This window comes from Dendrobates tinctorius, unplaced genomic scaffold (genome assembly GCF_039654945.1).
Source record: "Dendrobates tinctorius isolate UK_male_01 unplaced genomic scaffold, ASM3965494v1 ptg000028l, whole genome shotgun sequence".
Classification (NCBI taxonomy): Eukaryota; Metazoa; Chordata; class Amphibia; order Anura; family Dendrobatidae; genus Dendrobates; species Dendrobates tinctorius.
The window spans coordinates 85,710,296-85,731,412 of NW_027361696.1; the positions used below are offsets into that span (position 1 = coordinate 85,710,296).

A 21,117-nucleotide genomic window follows, 5' to 3' on the forward strand; every position below is an offset into this window, starting at 1 on the left:
CTAGTTTCTTCTGTAAATTGGATGAGACTCGCCCATTCAAGCCTATGAGAGTGTAAAAAAAAAGGATGCCATATGGAGCAAAAGTATAGTTTCCACTTTTTATGGCTATATTTGCAGTTGGGAAATACTGATGAGCGCAAGTGCTCTCTACTCGAGTTTGCCCAGGGTGCTTGGGTATGCACAGAGTATCGGGGGTTCTCTAGTGTCATGTTCGAGTCCCCGCCACTGCATGTTTCACGCCTGTTAGGCCGGGGTCACATTGCATTATGGCAGTCCGTTAGACTGCGTTACACCGTGGCATAACACGGTGTAACGCAGTCCGTTAACGCTGCCATTGACCCCCATTGTTGGGCGCATCGCGATGCATGCCATAAAGCGGCATGCGTTCTGACGGAGCCACGGATGCTGGCTGCAGCGTCTGAGGCTCCGTCACCGCTAGCACAGATAAGTCATCTGCGCTAGCGGGTATACCATAACGCGATTGCGTTATGCTATACAGTTAACGCAGCCCATCAACGTTATGCGTTGAATGGGCTGTGTTAACGCAATATGAACCTGGCCTAAGACAGCCAGGGATTGCCTGACAAACACGGGCAATCCCTCATGTTTTGTGGCTGTCTAATAGCAGAGAACATGCGGCCGAGAGGACTCGAACAAGTCACTCGAGCACCCACAATACTCGGTGCATACTGGAGCACTTGTGCTCATCACTAATTGGAATCTATAAATGGTCTTGTCAATGATTAGTAGCTGCTGCTGTTAAAAAACAGGATTGCATATGCAGAAGTGAGATAAAAAATCATTTGAGTTTTCTGGATGAAACTGAATGATTTGAGTCCCCGCCACTGCATGTTTCGCGCCTGTTAGGCCGGGGTCACATTGCGTTATAGCAGTCTGTTAGACTGTGTTACACCGCGGCATAACGCTGTGTACCTGTGAACCTACCAGGGCCGGACAGGTCATCTGGCAATTCTGTCAAATGCCAGATGGGATGGTCCAGTCGTGGGCCGCATTGTCTGCTATGCTGTTAACAGTATCAGCGTCCTCAGGGTGCAGTTGAGACGGAGCATCAGGGGGAGGAACAATATTGGCCTATGTGCTTTCAAATGCCAAGGCTGAATTTCACTCCCAGTCCATCCCCTTACAGATATTACATCACCATTACATATGGTTTGACAACATCTTTACAACTTTTCCAGTGACTGATACCAGAATTGTAATGGATGAAAGAGGTTAGATTTGTGCCAGGAAGGGGCAGAGAAAGTTGTGACTGTGACTCGTGCACACGTTCTGAGACTTTATAGAGAAGCCTTGCTAATTTGTCTAATCACAATACCATTTAATTACTTTGTCGCACCTCCCTGGGAAATACGTCAGTTTAAAAGAACTTTATAAAATATTCATCCTTTGTTATTCCCAGCAGGAATCATTCAAGACGTTAGAGAGAATTCATTAGAATCTGCAGTTCTAAAAAAAAAAAACAACCAAATATTGATTATCTAGTCAAGTGATGATGGAAAATGCTCTAATGTTCTCAGATTTACTTTTGTGTCATCTGCAATGCAAGAAGGAAAGACTGACGACAGACTCGCTGGGTAACCTATAGGATTTCAATAAATGTATCACAATACTCTCTTTTATATCTGAAGGGATGGATTCAAGATTTATGATATTGCGGAAAAACTGCAGCATAAAACGTGCAAAACATGCATGAAATTTAGAAAAACGTTGGCAAATTTTAAAAAAAGCCACAACACTAGTCTTCTGTCTCACGATAATCTGATGTCAGCGGTATATATCACATCAAGATAATACTTAGGCATAGGAACACATTGGAATTAAATACATTTTCAATAAGTAAAAAAGTATATAAAAAAAATAACAAAAAGCAACAAAAAAAAAAACACAATTTGTTTAGGAAAACTGTGTTTCTCTATAACCATAAGAGCCTGTATTTTACAATTAAAGGGTTTGTCCAAAACTTGGACAACTCCTCCTTCCCCGTCCCAGTAAAATAATAACACATACTCCCCTCCAGTGCCAGCGCCATTCTAGCGGTGTTGGCACTGGCTCTCCTGGGTATTGCATGACATTATGTCATGTGATCCCTGAGGCCATTTGACCTCTTTCCTGTGCTGTTTGGCTGCAAGGATTGAGTGATATAACAATGTCATGTGTACCCCAGGAGAGCCATTGCCGACACAAACGGAACGGCACCGGCTCCGGAAGTGAGTGTGTTATTATCTTACTGGGAGGGAACATAGCGACTCAGAACGGGTTGTCCAAGTAGTAGACAACCCCTTAACATCCAAAATATGATATTTTGTTAAAAAAGCCTGAAAACTTAGAAATATTAAAATGATCTGAAAAGTTTTTGAACCATTGTGTTTTTTGCCTTTTATAAAGTGGTTTTGAATAATAAAAGTTATCCAGTTCAAGACCGGGCCATTTTCACCCGTTCATGATAAGGCACATTGTATAGTACATGGTATTTTCACAGCACAAAAAAAAATTCTCTCAATCAGATGATCAACTAATTTTTGCCTGTTTTATTTCGCTATACATTGGTTTTATCTTTCATGTAACTTTTATATTTACTTTTTTTTTATGATATTGAGAGAAAATGTAAAGAAAATTAGGAAATACGTCTCTATTTTGACATATATTTTTACAATAACAAAGGATGGCTAAAAAAAAACATTTTAAAATTGTGGTACCCTTTATCAAAATTCTTTTCATATATAGTGATTTAAATTGGTGGAGTTTTTCTTCATTTATTTTACACTCTATGCAAAGAAAAGGTCTTAAAAGGCCTTTAGGGGTCATTTGAACATATTAAAGGGAGTCTGTCACCCTATTTTCGACTATGAGCTGCCGGCATTGAAATCAGGGGCTTATCTACAGCATTCTGTAATGCTGTAGATAAGCCCCCGATGTAACCTGAAAGATAAGAAAACACATTAGATTATACTCACCCCGGCGTCCGGTCCGGTCCGATGGGTGTCGCGGTCCGGTCCGGTGCCTCCCATCTTCATACGATGCCGTCCTCTTCTTTTCTTCCTGTTGTGGCCCCTGCGCAGGTTCACTGCTCTGCCGGCCGGCGCCTGCACACTGCAGTATTCTTCTCTGCCCTCAACAGGGCAGAGCAGTGCGCCTGCACTGGAGCCACGACAGGAAGGAAAGAAGATGGCATCATATGAAGATGGGAGGTGCCGGACCGTAACACCCATCGGACCAAGACTGGACTGCCCCCCCTGGTGAGTATAATTTAACTCCTTTTTTTTCTCTTTCAGGTTACATCGGGGGCTTATCTACTGTTATGCCGCGCTCACCAGGAGGCGGGGCTTCGGCCCCGACGTCACTCCCTCCGGTACGGCGGTCCCTGTCGGGTGCGCACGCGCAGCTCTCGTCCCCGGGTCTCCTCCTCCATGTCACGTTTGCGCTTGCGCGCTCCTGTCAGTGCTGTATAGGGCTCGGTCCTCTCTATGGTAATGGAGGACCTGACCCGGAACCTGTAGTGGTCATGTGCTTTCTGGCTAGGTCCTGACCCGGAACCATTAGTAGTAATGTGCTATATCAGACGACCTCCCCCTAGGGGAGGTGCCTGATTATTGTTGTGCTTCCTGGCTGGGTCAGCTGGGTCCCAGCCTGGCTGTGCGCTGTTCTCAGGTCCTCTGCTCTGTCTGCTATTCTGTGGTGCTCCTAGCACTTGCTCTGAACCCTTGTAGCTTCATGCTCAGTTGTGCCTCCTGGCACATCCTCTCGTATCTTGTCTCTTGCTCAGTCGTGCCTCCTGGCATTCACTCTATTTCTGTGTTCTGTTACACCTCCTTGCACGACTGCTGTCTCATTCTGTACCCTGTCGTGCTCCTTGCACGCGTCCTGCTTTGTTTACCTCCGGATGTGTTACTCGCTACACGCCTTATGTGCCCACGTGTACCCGTCTTGCACTATCCTGTATTCAGCGCACTCCCGTGTATTCTCCTGTGTTCCCTAGTATCCTGCACCCTCCAGTCACACAGTCTCGTTATCTCCTGTGAGCCGGCCGCCTGGTGCCAGCAGTCGTGGTATCGTAGTATCCCCTGGGGCTTGCTCCTGACACTCCCTGTAAAGGGGGTGGTCCTCACTAGGCTAGCTCGCCCTGGGAGGGTTGGAGCCGCGACCCAGAGGGTCCACTCCAGGAGTCGCTAACACTCTAACAGTATAATCAGGCACCTCCCCTAGGGGGAGGTCGTCTGATATAGCACATGACTACTAATGGTTCCGGGTCAGGACCTAGCCAGAAAGCATATGACCACTACAGGTTCCGGGTCAGGTCCTCCATTACCATAGAGAGGACCAAGCCCTATACAGCACTGACAGGAGCGCGCAAGCGTGACATGGAGGAGACCCGGGGACGAGAGCTGCGCGTGCGCACCCGACGGGGACCCCCGAGGGACCGCCGTACCGGAGGGAGTGACGTCAGGGCCGAAGCCCCGCCTCCTGGTGAGCGCGGCATAACATCTACAGCATTACAGAATGCTGTAAATAAGCCCCTGATGGCGGTGCTGGCAGCTCATAGTCAAAAAAAAAGGTGACAGATTTCCTTTAATACCTTTAGATTTCTCCCAGAAAATTATTGCATTACGCACGGTTTGTTATACAGATGTTTATTTTTTTTGTGTGTGTATTGGAACAACACAAAAAACCCCCAGAAAAAAGACAATTTGGACATAATGAAACATAAAAACACAAAAATGGGATGGATAAAATTGATGACACCATTCCAAAATTGTGAGTAAACACTTTGTTTCAAGCATGTGATGTTCATTCAAACTCAACTGTGACAAGTGACAGGTGAAAGCAATATGAAAATCACACCTGAATCCAGATAAAAAGGGGAAAAGATGATTCAGTCTTTGCATTGTGTGTCTGTGTATGTGCCATACTAAGCATGGAGAACAAAAAAAACAGAAAGAGGCAAATAAAACTGAGGACTTGAGAACCAACATTTTTGAAAAATATCAAGAAACTCATATTACAAGTCCATCTCCAGAGATCTTGATTTTTTTTGTCAACAGTGTGGAAGATAATCTATTTATTTATTTTTACTCATTTATATAGCGCCATTAATTCCACAGAGCTTTACAGACATTATCAGCACTGTCCCCAATGGGGCTCACAATCTAGAATCCCAATCAGTATGTCTTTGGAATGTGGGAGGAAACCAGAGAGCCCGGAGGAAACCCACGCAAACAATATACAAACTTGTTGCAGATGTTGTCCTTGGTGGGATTTTAACCCATGACCCCAGCCCTGCAAGGCTGCAGTGCTAACCACTGAGCCACCGTGCTGCCCAGTCAAGAGGTTTACAACCCATGACAATGTAGTTAATCTCCCTGGATGTGAACATCTGAAAAAAATTCATGAAAGGTTGCAGCGTGGAATGGTGGATAAGCAGCCCCAATCAAGTTCCAAAGAAATTTTAACTTCGTCAGGCTAAGGGTGTAACAGTGTCAGTGTGATCAGTCGACATTTGAATTAAATGAAATGCTATGGACCCAGGAAGACCCCACTGCTGAGACAGGGACGTTAAAAAGCTAGATTGCAGTTTGCCAAAATGTATGCGAGTGAGCCTAAATCGTTCTGGGAAAGTGTCTTGTTCTCAGATGAGACCAATATAGTACATTTTTGTAAAACACATAATTCTACTGTTTACCGAAAATGGAATGAGGCCTACAAAGAAAAGAACACAGTACCTACAGTCAAATATGGTGGTGGTTCTAAGATGTTGTTGGGTTGCTTTGCTCCCTACGACATTGAGTGCTGTTTTGGCCATGGTAGGGCCAAGCAAACTGTTATGCCCAACAGTGGCACATGTGTATTTTTGGACCCACTGTGCCACAAGGCCGGGCCTACCCAGAAAGGGGTGTAAGTAAGCAGCTACCTTGGTATTCAATGGAGCCTCTAGTTGTGATTGTGAGGTTAGGCAGAACCCTGTACTGCAAAAGCTGACACCAAACAGTCAGGTACATTGACACTGATTTAGGGCTTTGTTCAGACAGGCCGATCTAGGATACTGGATTAGGGTTTGACCACTCATGGACCTGGGGAAAATAATCATTCACTGGCCGCACTGGGACCAGGGGACTTCGAAAACAGGACTGGCTGCACCGGGACCAGGGGGCTTTGGGTACAGGATTGGCCACACCAGGATAAATCATGTTTATCTTCTCTGTTGGGAGTCTGGCTGTGTCTGACAGCCAACTCCCTATCCTCACAATTTCAGCTGAACGTCACTGCAGAGTAAAGTGTGGACTGCCTAGATGTTTATAGTCTATGGTCTTTCCTGAAGTAGTAAATCTTAATGGAATCAGAGCAATGTAAGAAAATAAAAACCTATACAAATCTCATGTACTGTCGCTCTTCTACACTCTATATTGTCTCCCCCATCGATCTGCTGACATCAAAATGCAGCATGAGGCTGCTCTCCTCCTGTACCAGTTATGACTTGTATTGTTTAAGATTATTGTACTTGTTTTTATGTATACCCCTCCTCACATGTAAAGCGCCATGGAATAAATGGCGCTATAACAATAAATAATAATAATAATAATAATTAGATGCTATTGGTCGGCTGCAGTCTTTCCATTCTGGCTGAAATGGAAGAAACCTTTTTTGGTTTCTTGGTTGGAATGTGAAGGCTGATTGGCTGAGATGTCATGTGATGCCCCCTACTGGATGTTGATGCCCTCACCGGGAGTTAATGCCAGGAGCTGGATAGTTTTTTTTGCACTACCCTGGAACATTATGATTTAAAGAACCCCTTTAATATAAATTATGTGTAAACAGTATAACCTCAACCTAAAATAAAATACTCACTGCAGAATAAGTCTACTGGCTGAGCAGAACTCAGCTATTGCTGTGAGTAGAGACCTTTCAGCCAGTAAGTGACTGAAGAGATTCCTGTATATTCCTGACTAATCCATTATTGTCATGCAGTGATGTGTTCTGCAACGAAGGAATTTGTAGCAAGAAAATGCACCAATTTCTCTTGACCTTAGTGGTCAAAGAGGGGTGAGTTTTGGGGGATGGTAGAGAGTAGAGTATACCTTCTATATACAAATGTCCTTGCTTGGAGAAAAAAAAAAAGTAAAGAATTCTAAATTATTTCTCAGAATCTATCATGTTTGGGTCTATTATTTGTGTTTTCATCACTTATCATATAATATTAGCCTTTTAATAGGAATTTGGGAGGAGGACTCATACAGCATGAACCATGTGAAGCTCAGAGTAGGATCAGGAATGGAGAGGAGACAAACCTACCGCATATACTTTTATGAAAGAACCTACAGTTCCTGTATACATGTACTGTAAGTCCTAACATAGTGGAATAACTTATTGTTCTTCTTTTAGAAAGACAAGGAGATGGCCTATATACATTACCTGCTCGTTTTCTGCTTGGCGTCGTATCTGAAGGAAGGATTGGCTGATAACTCAAGTCTGCCATCAAACCCACCCAACGCTTCCGTGCCACCAGCTGGCTGTAGTCACCATGTGAAATCTATGTACTTTGCTCTTTGTGACCTTACCGCTGCCTGGGGCATTGTGCTGGAAGCTGTGACCTCCTTAGGCATTCTTTGTACACTAGTTTTAGGAATCATTTTTGTGGCACTTGCCCCTTCAGTCTCTCAGGATCTACGCAAGGGCACCTTGGCCCTTAACTTTCTGTTTCTGATCGGGGTCCTTGGCTTATTTTCTTTAGTTTTTGCATTTATCATTGCCCCCAATTCCACAATCTGCATAGTCCGAAGGTTTTTGTTTGGGGTTTTATTCGCCCAGTGCTTTGCCTGTCTGGTTGCCCATTCAGTCAGGCTTAACTACCTAGCTCTTCAGAACAGAGGTCCAGGTGGGTGCCTGGTGTTTCTACTAGCAGTTGGACTGTTCTTGGTGGAGGCTGTCATTAATGTGGAATGGCTGCTCATCACTAATGTGCGTCAAACGCTCCTGGATACCGAGTCTTCTGGACATCCATGTAACATAACCAGTGAAGATTTCGTGACGGCTTTGGTCTATGTCATGTTCCTCATCGTTGCATCGCTGGTCATCCCTTGTCCGGTTCTCTGCGGACACTACTTACAGTGGAAACGTTATGGAAGACACATTGTACTGACAGCATTTTTCTCACTTCTCATCTGGGTGGCATGGATTATAATGTATCTCTATGGCAATGAGAAGCTAGGGCGCCCCTCCTGGGATGACCCAGTACTAGCTATTGCTTTAGCATCCAATGCCTGGGTTTTTGTCTTGTTTTATATTATCCCACAGTTATTGGAAATGACAAGATCTGGTTACAAATACGACGACGATGCCCTTAACATACTGAAGAGACATTCTGACATCCCACAGTCCTTAGTCATGGAAAACAGAGCATTTTCAATGGATAACCTGGATGCAGCTGAGCCTGTCAACTCTAGGCATGAACAGGGTGAGTTTACTTAGAAGGATGCTGCCACCAGGGCTTTACTATCCCATCTAAACAAAACATGATATAGGGATAAAGACACTGATTGCAACAATGTATCACTTACTTTACTGCTTACTCCAGTTTTGGTAAAATAACTTTTCTCTGCTGCAGATCTAGCAGTTCTCTATACGCTGAGCTCAGTATAACCCCACCCACAGCACTGATTGGCTGCTTTCTGTGAATACTGTGCATAGTCAGAAAGCTTCCAATAAGTGAGGGGGGCGTGGTTGGATGAAATGGCAGCAGATGTACTACTTCTAGTGATAATTTCTTGCTGATAAAATTGTGATTTTATGCAAACTACAGCAAGTAGCTCAGTAAGCAATACATCACTGGAATCAGGGTCTCTCTCACTAAATCATGCTGCTCTCAGATTAAGAGGCAAAAAACTGGTGGCAGATTTACATCAATATGGTTTCATATGGAAAAGTATGAATTCTCTATTCACAAAGTGTTCCTGTTCTGCCGTTGTTGTTTTATGAGTAGACTATAATCTATTCTATTATTTCTAAACACTGTTTTTCAGAGATTCCTTTGTATCTGCACCCACACACACAAATGATACATCATTTGAAAGGTAAACGTGCTCCCTTCAGCAAGAAAATAGCCAAATAAACCACACATCCACGATTTGATCACAAAATACAGTTTAAACATTAATTTTCATAAACCTGCAGTAAGGAAAAATGACCTGCAGGTGGCACCACAGTACCCGAAAGCACACTACCAACACATTTGTAAACATGCATTGCTTTTTCGGTGATTACTTCACCCCACACACACACATGATACACCATTTGAAAGGTAAACTTGCTCCCTTCAGCTAGAAAACAGCCAAACAAACCACACATACACGATTTTATCATTAAATACAGTTTAAACATTCATTTTCATAAACCTGCAGAAAGACACATGGCCTGCAGGTGGCACCTCAAACGGAAAACATTTTTTAGCCTCCTACTTATCAAAACAATCTATTGTATTACCAATCTACGTATATAAATATCTGTCTGTGTTCATCAGCACATGAAATACATTTACATTTGACCAGCTTGCTTTTTCTGAAATTGCCTGCGCCCCCGACGACCAATGTGGGAAAATTTTGCACAGGCCAAGCTAGCCACTAATATATTATTTATCCATTGGGCCAAAGTAAAGCCTTGTCCATAACACTGCTTGCTGCCTAGACAATGGGCAAACACTGACATTGGATAGAAAGTAAAATCAACATGTTAGATAGTTCAGGAAAGGAGACCTGTGCCCCTTTATTCTTTTCATTGTGGGGGTTACTAGTCTTTAAAGGCCAAATGCAAAAAAGCCATTAATTGTGACTAAAGTTGGCATAATTACTTTACTAAGAAATATGTTTGTTTCAAAGTGCAACTACTCAACATTAAGGCTAAGTGCACACGTTGCAGAAAATTTCTGCTCAAAAACCTGAATCCCTTCCCAGAAACCGCACCTATTTTTCCGCGGCGGTTTTTGCGCGGTTTTGATGCGTTTTTTCCCGCAACGGTTTCAAACCGCATGGAAGAAGCCAAAACCGCGGAAAAATCCGCAAAATTAATTAGCATGTTGCGATTTTTACAGCGATCCCTTTTTTTCTCGGTAAAAAACGCATCAATGTGCACAAAAAGTGCAAAATGCATAGAAATGACTGGGAAGCTTATTTTTAGTGGTTTTATAGCGGTTTTATACTGAAAACCGCGGTAAAAACCGCTGTGTGTGAACACAGCCTAAGGGCTTCATATACAGGGCATAGACAGTTGTGCTCAAAAGTTTACATACCCCAGCAGAATTTTGCTTTTGTGGCAAAATAAACTAATTCTGTTTAGTTTCATGACAAAATAAACAGAAAGCAGCCAATCAGTGATGTGGGCTGGCTTATACACAACTCAGCTTTCTGGGCTCAGCTAGATCTCCAGCAGAGAATATGGTGATTCTATTACAAATCCTGCACCCATTAATGTAAGTGATGCATAGTTGGAATCAGGGTCTCTGCCCCTACATTGTGTTGCTGTCAGATTATATCGCAAAAATCTGCTGATAGGTTCCCTTTAAGATATTATACATGTAACGTTATACTGTCATATAAGGCTATGTGCACACGTAGTTTTTTGCCTCTGCGGATTTTGTAGTAAAGTCCGCAGATAAATCCGCAGGACTAAAGTCCTGCGGTTTATCTGCGGATTTGCCTGCGGTTTTACATCTCATAATGGATGAGGTGTGAAACCGCAGCGTTTCTGCACAAAGAATTGACATGCTGCGGATTGTAAACCGCAGCAAAACCGCGCGGAAAAATCCGCAGCATGTGCACAGCATTTTCCAGTTTACCATTGAAAACAATGGTACTGTACAACGCAGCTAAATCTGCTGCGGACCCGCAGCTACAGAAACGCTGCAGATCCGCACCGTGTGCACATAGCCTAAAGTGCCAACTCCTCAGTGGGGATATGCAACGACTCATACAGTTGCAAATGAGTTAAGGAAGACAATCTAAATAGTTTTGTAAAATCAATGCCCAAAGGAAATCATCAATTCCGTCACTCTGACCTCTGTCTCTTTCATATTATTAGAAGCCTTTCCCATTATTCCGGGCTGTACACTGATTTACAGTGGGTACAGAAAGCATTCAGACCCCTTTAAATTTTTCACTCTTTGTTTCATTGCAGCCATTTGGTAAATTCAAAAAAGTTCATTTTTTTTCTTATTAATGTACACTCTGCACCCCATCTTGATTGAAAAAAAAACAAATGTAGAAATGTTTGCAAATTTATTAACAAATAAAAACTGAAATATCACATGGTCATAAGTATTCAGACCCTTTGCTCAGTATTTAGTAGAAGCACCCTTTTGAAGGCTCATTCACACGTCAGTATTTGGTCAGTATTTTGCATCAGTGTTTGTATGCCAAAACCAGGAATGGAACTTACCAAGAAAAAAATATAATTGAAAGACTGATGTCTGTTCTTTGTTTTGGAGACACTCCTGGTTTTGGCATACAAATACTGATGAAATACTCATCAAAAATACTGATGTGTGAAAGAGGCCTGAGCTAGCACAGCCATGAGTCTTATTGGGAATGATGCAACAAGTTTTTCACACCTGGATTTGGGGATGCTCTGCCATTCTTCCTTGCAGATCCTCTCCAGTTCCGTCAGGTAGGATGGTGAACGTTGGTGGACAGCCATTTTCAGGTCTCTCCAGAGATGCTCAATTGGGTTTAGGTCAGAGCTTTGGCTGGGCCAGTCAAGAATGGTCGCAGAGTTGTTCTTAAGCCACTCCTTTGTTATTTTAGCTGTGTGCTTTAGGTCATTGTCTTGTTGGAAGGTGAACCTTCGGCCAATGCTGAGGTCCAGAGCACTCTGGAAGAGGTTTTCATCCACGATATCTCTGTACTTGACCACATACATGTTTCTTTCAATTGCAACCAATCGTCCTGTCCTTGTAGCTGAAAAACACCCCCATAGCATGATGCTGCCACCACCACGTTTCACTGTTGGGACTGTATTGGGCAGGTGAAGAGCAGTGCCTGGTTTTCTCCACATACCGCTTAGAATTATCACTAAAAAGTTCTCTCATCTCATCAGACCAGAGAATCTTATTTCACATAGTCTGGAAGTCCTTCATGTGTTTTCTTAGCAAACTCTATGCAGGCTTTCATATGTCTGGCACTGAGAAGAGGCTTCTGTCGGGTCACTCTGCCTTTATGGCAGAGTGCTGCAGTGATAGTTGACTTTGTGGAACTTTCTGCCATCTCCCTACTGCATCTGTGGAGCTCAGCCACAGTGATCTTGGTTCTTCTTTACTTCTCTCACCAAGGCTCTTCTCCCACGATGGCTCAGTTTGGCTGGACGGCCAGGTCTAGGAAGACTTCTGGTGGGTCCAAACTTCTTCCATTTAAGGATTATGGAGGCCACTGTACTCTTAGGAACCTTGAGTACTGCAGAAATTCTTTTGTAACCTTGGCCAGATCTGTGCCTTGCCACAATCCTGTCTCTGAGCTCCTTAGCCAGTTCCTTTGACCTCATGAATCTCATTTGGTCTGACATGCACTGTGACCTGTGAGGTCTTACATAGACAGGTGTGTGCCTTTACACACAGCTGGACTCCAATGAAGGAGTAGAACTATCTCAAGGAGGATCACAAGGAAATGGACAGCATGTGACTTAAATATGAGTGTTTGAGCAAAGGGTCTGAATACTTATGACCATGTTATATTTCAGTTTTTCTTTTTTAATAAATTTGCAAACATTCATACATTTCTGTTTTTTTCAGTCAAGATTGGGTGCAGAGTGTACATTAATGGGAAAAAATTAACTTTTTAGAATTTTCCAAATGACTGCAATGAAACAAAGAGTGAAAAATTTAAAGGGGTCTGAATACTTTCCGTACCCACTGTACATGCATATTTCCATAATGGTACATTTGTAAGACATATGGCACATTTCTCTTCCACTCATTCAAATAACCAACTTATTGCCTAATGACAATGTAAGTTACTAAAGTAATTTTTCTTTGTTTCTTAACTAGACAAACCAGTTTCTCCTTACAGTAATTATACTGGACTCTATCCTACGCTAAATCTGCAACCTGGGGTAAGTTTTAGCTACAAAATAATGACAGTATAAGCCTTACTTTTAGTTTCTTCCTTGATTTTCACTAAAGATTATCCTAAAGATGGAAACAAAATGCCCCAAATATCTCACATCCAAGCAAATCAGTTGTGACAGTATTTTGCCTGAAAGTAATAGATCATCGCCACCTGCTGGTAATGACAGGCGGTTATATACAGGTGGAGAACTCGGGTCGCACCATTACCAGCTTGTGAAAGTCCATTTATGAGGTCTCCAAAGCAAGTGTCGGCTTTCCTATACCCGACCGATGCTGGGAGATCTCCACGCATAGGTAAAAGAAAAAAAATGTGTAATGATGTGATAACAATAAGGATTAGCAAAAGTGAGCAGCAATTTCCTAATGTAAATTAGGACCTTAATCTCTGGAAGCAGGTCTTATGCTCACACCATATTACAGATGCATGGCATTCAGTTTTGGAATATGGCATCTGTAGTATTTAGTGATGAGCAAACATGCTGGGATAAGGTGTTATCTGAGCATGCTTGGGTGCCAAATGGTAACGGAGTATCTTCGGGGTGCTCGAATAATATGTTCGAGTTCACACGGCTGCATATCTCGCAGCTGTTCAACAGGCCACGAGACATGCAGCCACAGGGACTTGAACATAATATACAAGCACCCCGAAGATACTCTATTAGCACCCGAGCATGCTCAGATAACACCTTATCCCAGTAGCTATGTGCATATTGTGTCTTTTTGATGAGTTTGTCAGAGCAGAAAACTAAACGTTTTTGTGGTATTTTGAGTTTGGAAGGAGGATTTTGAGCGTTTCCTTTAAGGTTTTGGTCCAAAAACTCCTTAAGAAGTGTAACCACACCCTTAGGCTATGTGCACCCGGAGTTTTTTGGCTCTGCGGATTTTGTAGTGAAAACCGCAGATAAATCCGCAGGACTAAAGTCCTGCGGTTTATCTGCGGTTTTGCCCTGCGGTTTTACACCTCATAAGGGATGAGGTGTGAAACCGCAGCGTTTCTGCACTAAAGAATTGACATGCTGTGGATTGTAAACCGCAGCAAAACCGCACGGAAAAATCTGCAGCATGTGCACAGCGTTTTCCATTTTACCACTGAAAACAATGGTACTGTACAACGCAGCTAAATCTGCTGCGGACCCGCACCGTGTGCACATACCCTAAGGCTATGTGCAGACGGAGCCCCTGGAGTCGGAAAAAGAAACAATACGTTTTTCAAACAGAAACATCATTGGAAACTTTCTTTCTTTGTGAAGTTTTTAGAGGAGTTTTGTGTTTCCTGAAGGCCATGTGCACACGATGCAGATTTCCAGCGGATCCGCAGCGGATTTTTCCGCACAGAAACGTTGCATATCCGCATTGTGATGTACAGTAGCATGTTAGTCAATTGAAAAAAAAAAACGCTGTGCAGACGCTGCGGATTTTTCCGTGTGGTTTTCTTGTGGTTCAAAATATGCAGCATGTCACTTCTTTTGTGCGGTTTTCCACCTGCTCCATTCTCCAAATCCGCAGGGGAAAACCGCACAAAAACAGGAAGAAATCCGCAGGAAAAATGCAGGTCAATTGACCTGCGGATTTCTTCAATTCTCCGTGGAAAAATCTGCAGGGTTAAAAAGTACGTGTGCACTTAGCTGAAGGGTTGTGGAAACCTTTGTTTGCAGCCTTCTGATTGGACAGTGCTTAGTTTGGAGTGGATTTCATCTGGAGTCACTTCACAAAAATGACACGCACTTCCTTTTTTTTTCTCCTGGCGTTTTTCAAAAATGGAAATGGGAAAAAAAGTTCAAAACTCTGAACATATGAAAAGCACAAAGGTTTTACAATAGACATGAAGATGTAGTCTTTTTTTAATCCGAGTAAACAAAACTTTGTCTAAGTGTAGATTAAAAGCAACCTGCAGCTGAATTATTCTGCCCTAACCGTCGGCAGCATAACTCAGACTCAGTGACCGACACCGGTATAATAAACATTTGTTTTACCCTGAAATGCCTTTATATTTCAGAAAAAAAAGTTTAAAGAGGGTGAGAAATGCAATAGATATGTTCCTGCGTGCGAGGGGAGAAGTCTTCAGGGACCACGCTGTGCTTTTATCTGAGACAATGCACCGTCTGAGAGTAAAGGGGGTTTACACATAGCAATATCGCTAGCGATATCGCTATAACGTCACCGATTTTGTGACGTTATAGTGATATCGCTATGTGTGATACTTACCTCCGACCGGCTCCCCCGCTGTTCATCGCTGATCGCGCGAGAATGTCCGGCTCCATTTCTCGTCGTCGGCTTCCTGCTGTGACGACGAGCGACGCGTGGAGGCGGGCGGACGCCAGGATCGCTGTGTGTGAAAGGTGAGTATCGTGCGCTGCATCGCTGTGAGGTCTGCCTGTGCGACAGCTCACCAGCGATCATTTAGCGATGCACCAGCGATCCTGACTGGGTCGGATCACTGGTGCATCGCTAAATGTAAAAGGGCCATTAGGGTCCCGTTACATTTAGCGATGCACCAGCGATCCCGACAACAATATGACCCGGTCAGGATCGCTGGTGCATTACTAAATGGTCACTAGTGAGCTGCCAAACAGGCAGATCTCACCAGCGACGCAGCAACGATAAGCGATCCATCGGCGGTCGCTCTTACCTGTCACACCGCAGCGATGATGACTTCCTCCTGCATCCATGCGTCGCTAGTCGTTGCCAGCGGGACGCCAACGAGGAAAAAATGGCCCAGGCACTTCGAGCGCGATCAGCAATATCCAGCGGGAGGCCCGGTCGCAGGTACGTGTCACACAAAGCGAGATCGCTAGCAATATCGCTGATGCGTCACAAAATCGGTGACGCTTTAGCGATATTGCTAGCGATATCACTATGTGTGAAAGGCCCTTAAAACAGATGTTTTGAAGTCCGGAGTCATGCTGGAGTGGTTTGGGCATCATGAATTAGCTGACAGTTTCCCTTAAAGGGGTTTACCAAACTCTATGTGACTCCAAACTTGAGAAACTAAACAGCATGCACAGTGTACGCTGTCAGGATTCTCCAGGGCAGGGAGCATGTGGTCATGTGACTACAAGTATGTGATTTGCATACTCCCGGCCACTTTCCAACTAGACGTGTCCGGCCTCTCTCAGATTCACTTGCATTGAGTGAGGCCACGCAAGTCTAGTTGGCATGTAATCACATGCTTGCGGTCATGTGGTTGCCAGCTCAGGGAATCCTGACAGCACAGACGCTGTGAGCTCTAAGGATTCACAAGTCTGCAGTTCCATAAGGTGACTGCAGACTTGAAGACAAGCCTGGACAACCCCTTTAAGAGCATGCCATGTACCGAATATATTGTTATAGATGAGATTAATAACCTCCCTCTTCCCCAGGACATGGAAACTGTGAGCCACATACCAGTACATTTACCACGGATTTCAATGGAACCTTGGCGTTACCATCTGTGAAGTTGGGACACATCGACAGAAAGATCTGCGGATTGTCGAGAAGACCGCTCCATAATCGCATGCTATGCAAGAGTTCACTCACAAACTCAGACTAACACTTGTAGGTGTAACCGGACTGATGATATCCCAGGGGAGGCAGACAAAATGAATTTTATCCCAAGTTCTGCTATCAATTCTGTGCAGCGCTCTAAATATTTAATAGGGCTGCATTATATATAATCATGCTTAGTCTGATTTACTGTTTCCTACTTGCCAAACAGGCCTCCTGAGCCCTCATTAACCAACCTGCTAACAATCCAGAATAAATGTTTACTCGCTGCGCACAACGCAGCAAACATCCAGCCCGTTCTGGTCACTAAACTCTTCTACCCAAATTGGGGGTGTCAAGATAAATGCAATGACGCTAACTTTACTAATGATACCGATGGAGTGCAAAGTCAACAAACCGAATCGTACACCGAGGATCCGACGACACCTTGTTTAAGAATCTTGGTAATCGGTTGCTTTCCAAATTGATAGCAAAAGTCTACAATGTAAGAGCAGAGTTATTGATTTATTGGGAGCAGGGCAAGAGTGGAGATCAGTGTCGGTCATCGAGTTCATATATACTGATAGTGATCTATCAGTATATTGCTAGTATCACATTAGCGTTTACGGCCGCAGCGTCGGGCTGCGCACAGCTGCCGCTAAGCCCCGCTCCCCGCCGGTAGCTCCGCCTACGGACGCATGACGCTGCATGCGTCCTGCGTCCCCTATCTTTAGCACTGGGGATGCAAGCCGTGCGCAGTATGCGTTTGGCGGCGCATGCGTCCTTTTGACACTGCGCCGACCAGCGCCAAATGCAGCAGGTTGCAATTTGGTGCGCTCGGCACAGCGTCAAAAGGATGCATGCGCTGCCAAACGCATACTGCGCACGGCCTGCGTCCCCAGTGCTAAAGATAGGGGACGCAGGACGCATGCAGCGTCATGCGTCCGTAGGCGGAGCTACCGGCGGAGGCACGGCAGGGGGTGGGGCTTAGCAGCGGCCGTGCACAGCCCGACGCTGCGGCGATAAACGCTAATGTGAAACTAGCCTATCATAGATTTTGTAAGGTATGAGAATAAAGTCTTATATTTTCTGTCTACAGTATTCTGATTACCACAATACATCAAGTAGGGCTGTTTAGAAAAATGTTTTCTTAGCGGTGTGAAAACAGGAAAATAATATACTGGTATATACTTTTTAATTGATTGGATGCTACTTTTTAAAGGCTACTATAGGTATATTGAGAAAATAAACCTAATGTTTAAATAATTTTACATAAAAATATTTAGTGATGTTTTTCTAATTTTTTATGTAATTAAGTTGTATTAGTATCTACCTCTCTCTGCACAATGACCCCTGCACAAGTCACAAAGCATGCTCAGAACACTTTAGTGTGGAATCAACAAGTCAAACACCAGCTCTTTAAGTCAAGAGACTGTATCTGTGAACCGCTAGTGACGGCTGAGGCTAAATGGTCTTTTCTATAACCATGTAAAAAAAAAATCTAAAAAAAAAAAATATATAAATAAATAGAAATAAAGACTTTGTCATCATCTGTTTTATCAAATTAAAATATAGATGCTGTAGACTCCTGTTAAAAGTCTCTAAGCAATTGTTCAGCCAGCTCTTCTGACTTCCCCTTACACAGGAACACTCTGCTCCTCTAAGCACTCCGGTGTTGTCACAACATAGCTCCTTCCCTGTCCCTAACACTATGGGATGCCCTAGCTCATCCAACTCCTGGGATACTTCTGATGGTGAAGATGCCGGGGCCTCCATCCTTGTCTTATCTCCTGAGTTAGCCCTCTGTCTGTTCTCTTCCCCCACCCAGGGAAGAGGGGCGCTACTGTGCACCGCAGTACACCAACCCAACAAACAAGGCAACACAAACAAGGGTTAACAGAAAACTCCAGGCATACAAAATATTCACTCACATATAACAGAGGCATGCACCGGGGAGTGGAGGCAGGGGAATAAACTAAAATAGAGGATAGGGAATTATGACACTTACAAACCAAGCAACATAGATAACTTGCTCCAACTCTCCTTCTCAAATGAACACCTCTCCCTTAAGTCCTGCAGCTAAGTGGTGAAAAAAAATCCCAAAATTGAAAAAAAAAAAATATAAAAATTGAGCCATTTTCCAAGGCCCGTAGCGTCTCCAATTTTCATGATCTCGGGTTGGGTTAGGGCTTATTTTTTGCGTGCTGAGCTATTTAATGCTACCATTTAGGTGTGGATACGATATTTGTTCGCCCGTTATCGCATTTTAATGTTGCGGCGACCAAAAAAGTACCGTAATTCTGGCGTTTTGACTTGTTTTCGCGCTACATCGTTTAGCAAATATTTTTATATTGATAGATTGGGCAAATCTGAACGCAGCGATACCAAATGTGTATGTTTGATTTTTTTATTGTTTTATTTTGAATGGGGCGAAAGGTGGAGTGATTTGAACTTTTATTTTTTTTATACTTTTAAAAACATATATACACCGTGTGCAGAATTATTAGGCAAGTTGTATTTGAGAGGATTCTTTTTATTATTGAATAACAACTATGTTCTCAATCAACCCAAAAGACTCAGATATCAAAGCTTAATATTTTTGGAAGTTGGAGTGGGTTTTTTTTTTTTTAGATTTGGCTATCTTAGGAGGATATCTGTTTGTGCAGGTAACTATTACTGTGCAGAATTATTAGGCAACTTAATAAAAACCAAATATATGCCCAACTCACTTGTTTATTTTCATCAGGTAAACCAATAGAGCAACACAAAATTTAAAAATAAACATTTCTGACATTCAAAAACAAAACAAAAAAAAAAAAAAAATCAGTGACCAATATAGCCACCTTTCTTTACGATGACACTCAAAAGCCTTCCATCCATAGATTCTGTCAGTTGCTTGATCTGTTTACGATCAACATTGTGTGCAGCAGCCACCACAGCCTCCCAGACACTGTTCGGAGAGGTGTACTGTTTTCCCTCGCTGTAGATCTCACATTTTATGAGGGACCACAGGTTCTCTATGGGGTTCAGATCAGGTGAACAAGGGGGCCATGTCATTATTTTTTCTTCTTTTAGACCTTTACTGGGCAGCCACGCTGTGGAGTATTTGGATGCATGTGATGGAGCATTGTCCTGCATGAAAATCATGTTTTTCTTGAACGATACCGACTTCTTCCTGTACCACTGGTTGAAGAAGGTGTCTTCCAGAAACTGCCAGTAGGTCTGGGAGTTGAGCTTCTCTCCATCCTCAACCCAAAAAGGTCCCACAAGTTCATCTTTGATGATACCAGCCCATACCAGTACCTAACCTCCACCTTGCTGGCGTCTGAGTCGGAGTGGAGCTCTCTGCCCTTTACTTATCCAGCCTCGGGCCCATCCATCTGGCCAATCAAGAGTTGCTCTCATTTCATCAGTCCATAAAACCTTAGAAAAATCAGTCTTAAGATATTTCTTGGCCCAGTCTTGATGTTTTATCTTATGTTTCTTGTTGAAAGGTGGTCGTTTTCCAGCCTTCCTTATCTTGGCCATGTCCCTGAGTATGGCACACCTTGAGCTTTTTGATACTCCAGTAATCTTGCAGCTCTGAAATATGGCAAAACTGGTGGCAAATGGCATCTTGGCAGCTTCACGCTTGATTTTCCTCAATTCATGAGCAGTTATTTTGAGCCTTTTTTTATCAACACGCTTCTTGCGACCCTGTTGGCTATTTGCCATGAAACGCTTGATTGTTCGGTGATCACGCTTCAAAAGTTTGGCAATTTCAAGACTGCTGCATCCCTCTGCAAGACCTCTCACAATTTAAGACTTTTCAGAGTCCGTCAAATCTTTCTTCGGATCCATTTTGCCAAAGGAAAGGAAATAGCCTAATAATTAAGCACACCTTATATAGGGTATTGGTCATTAGACCACACCCCTCCTCATTACAGAGATGCAAATCACCTGATTTACATAATTGGCAGTTGGCTTTCAAGCTTATACAGCTTGGAGTAGGACAACATGTATAAAAAGGATGATGTGATCAAAATACTCATTTGCCTAATAATTCTGCACCCAGTGTATATTTTTTTTACTTTTTGCATGCTTCAATAATCTCCATGGGAGACTAGAAGCTGCCATAACCTGTTGGGCTCTACTACATACAGGCGATGATCAGATCACCTGTATGTAGCAGAATTACTCACTTGCTATGAGCGCCGACCACCGGGCGCCGCTCATAGCAATCCAGCATTGACAACTATAGAAATCTGCTGGAGACCTCTGGTTGTCGTGCCAACTCATCAGTGACCCGTGATCACATGAGGGGTCACCGATGGGCGGGATTGCCGGCGTGCTTGCTAGAAGCGCGCATTAAATGCCGCTGTCAGAGATTGACAGTGGCATAAAACAGGTCAAAAGCCGCGGGTGGATCGCAATTCCACCCGTTGTTGTTAGAGGCACATGTCAGCTGTTCAAAACAGCTGACATGTGCCAGTAAGATGTGGGCTCAGCGCCGGAGCCCACATCAAAGGGGGAGACACAACATGCGCATGTCGTGA

General features: G+C 43.5%; 1 protein-coding gene and 1 long non-coding RNA gene across 2 annotated transcripts in view; one reads left to right on the plus strand and one right to left on the minus strand.

Moving 5' to 3' along the window:
• LOC141085616 (G-protein coupled receptor family C group 5 member C-like) overlaps positions 1-17,256 on the plus strand; it is a 29,244-nt gene extending 11,988 nt beyond the window's left edge. Inside the window, exons 2-4 of the mRNA XM_073571144.1 lie at positions 7,396-8,467; positions 13,040-13,104; positions 16,480-17,256. Coding sequence (XP_073427245.1) covers positions 7,408-8,467; positions 13,040-13,104; positions 16,480-16,554 — 1,200 coding nt within the window. The 5' untranslated portion in view covers positions 7,396-7,407 and the 3' untranslated portion in view covers positions 16,555-17,256. The remainder of the gene's footprint in view (positions 1-7,395; positions 8,468-13,039; positions 13,105-16,479) is intronic.
• Positions 1-21,117, minus strand: part of LOC141085618 (uncharacterized) — an 80,555-nt gene that overhangs the window by 56,291 nt on the left and 3,147 nt on the right. The window lies entirely within an intron of this gene.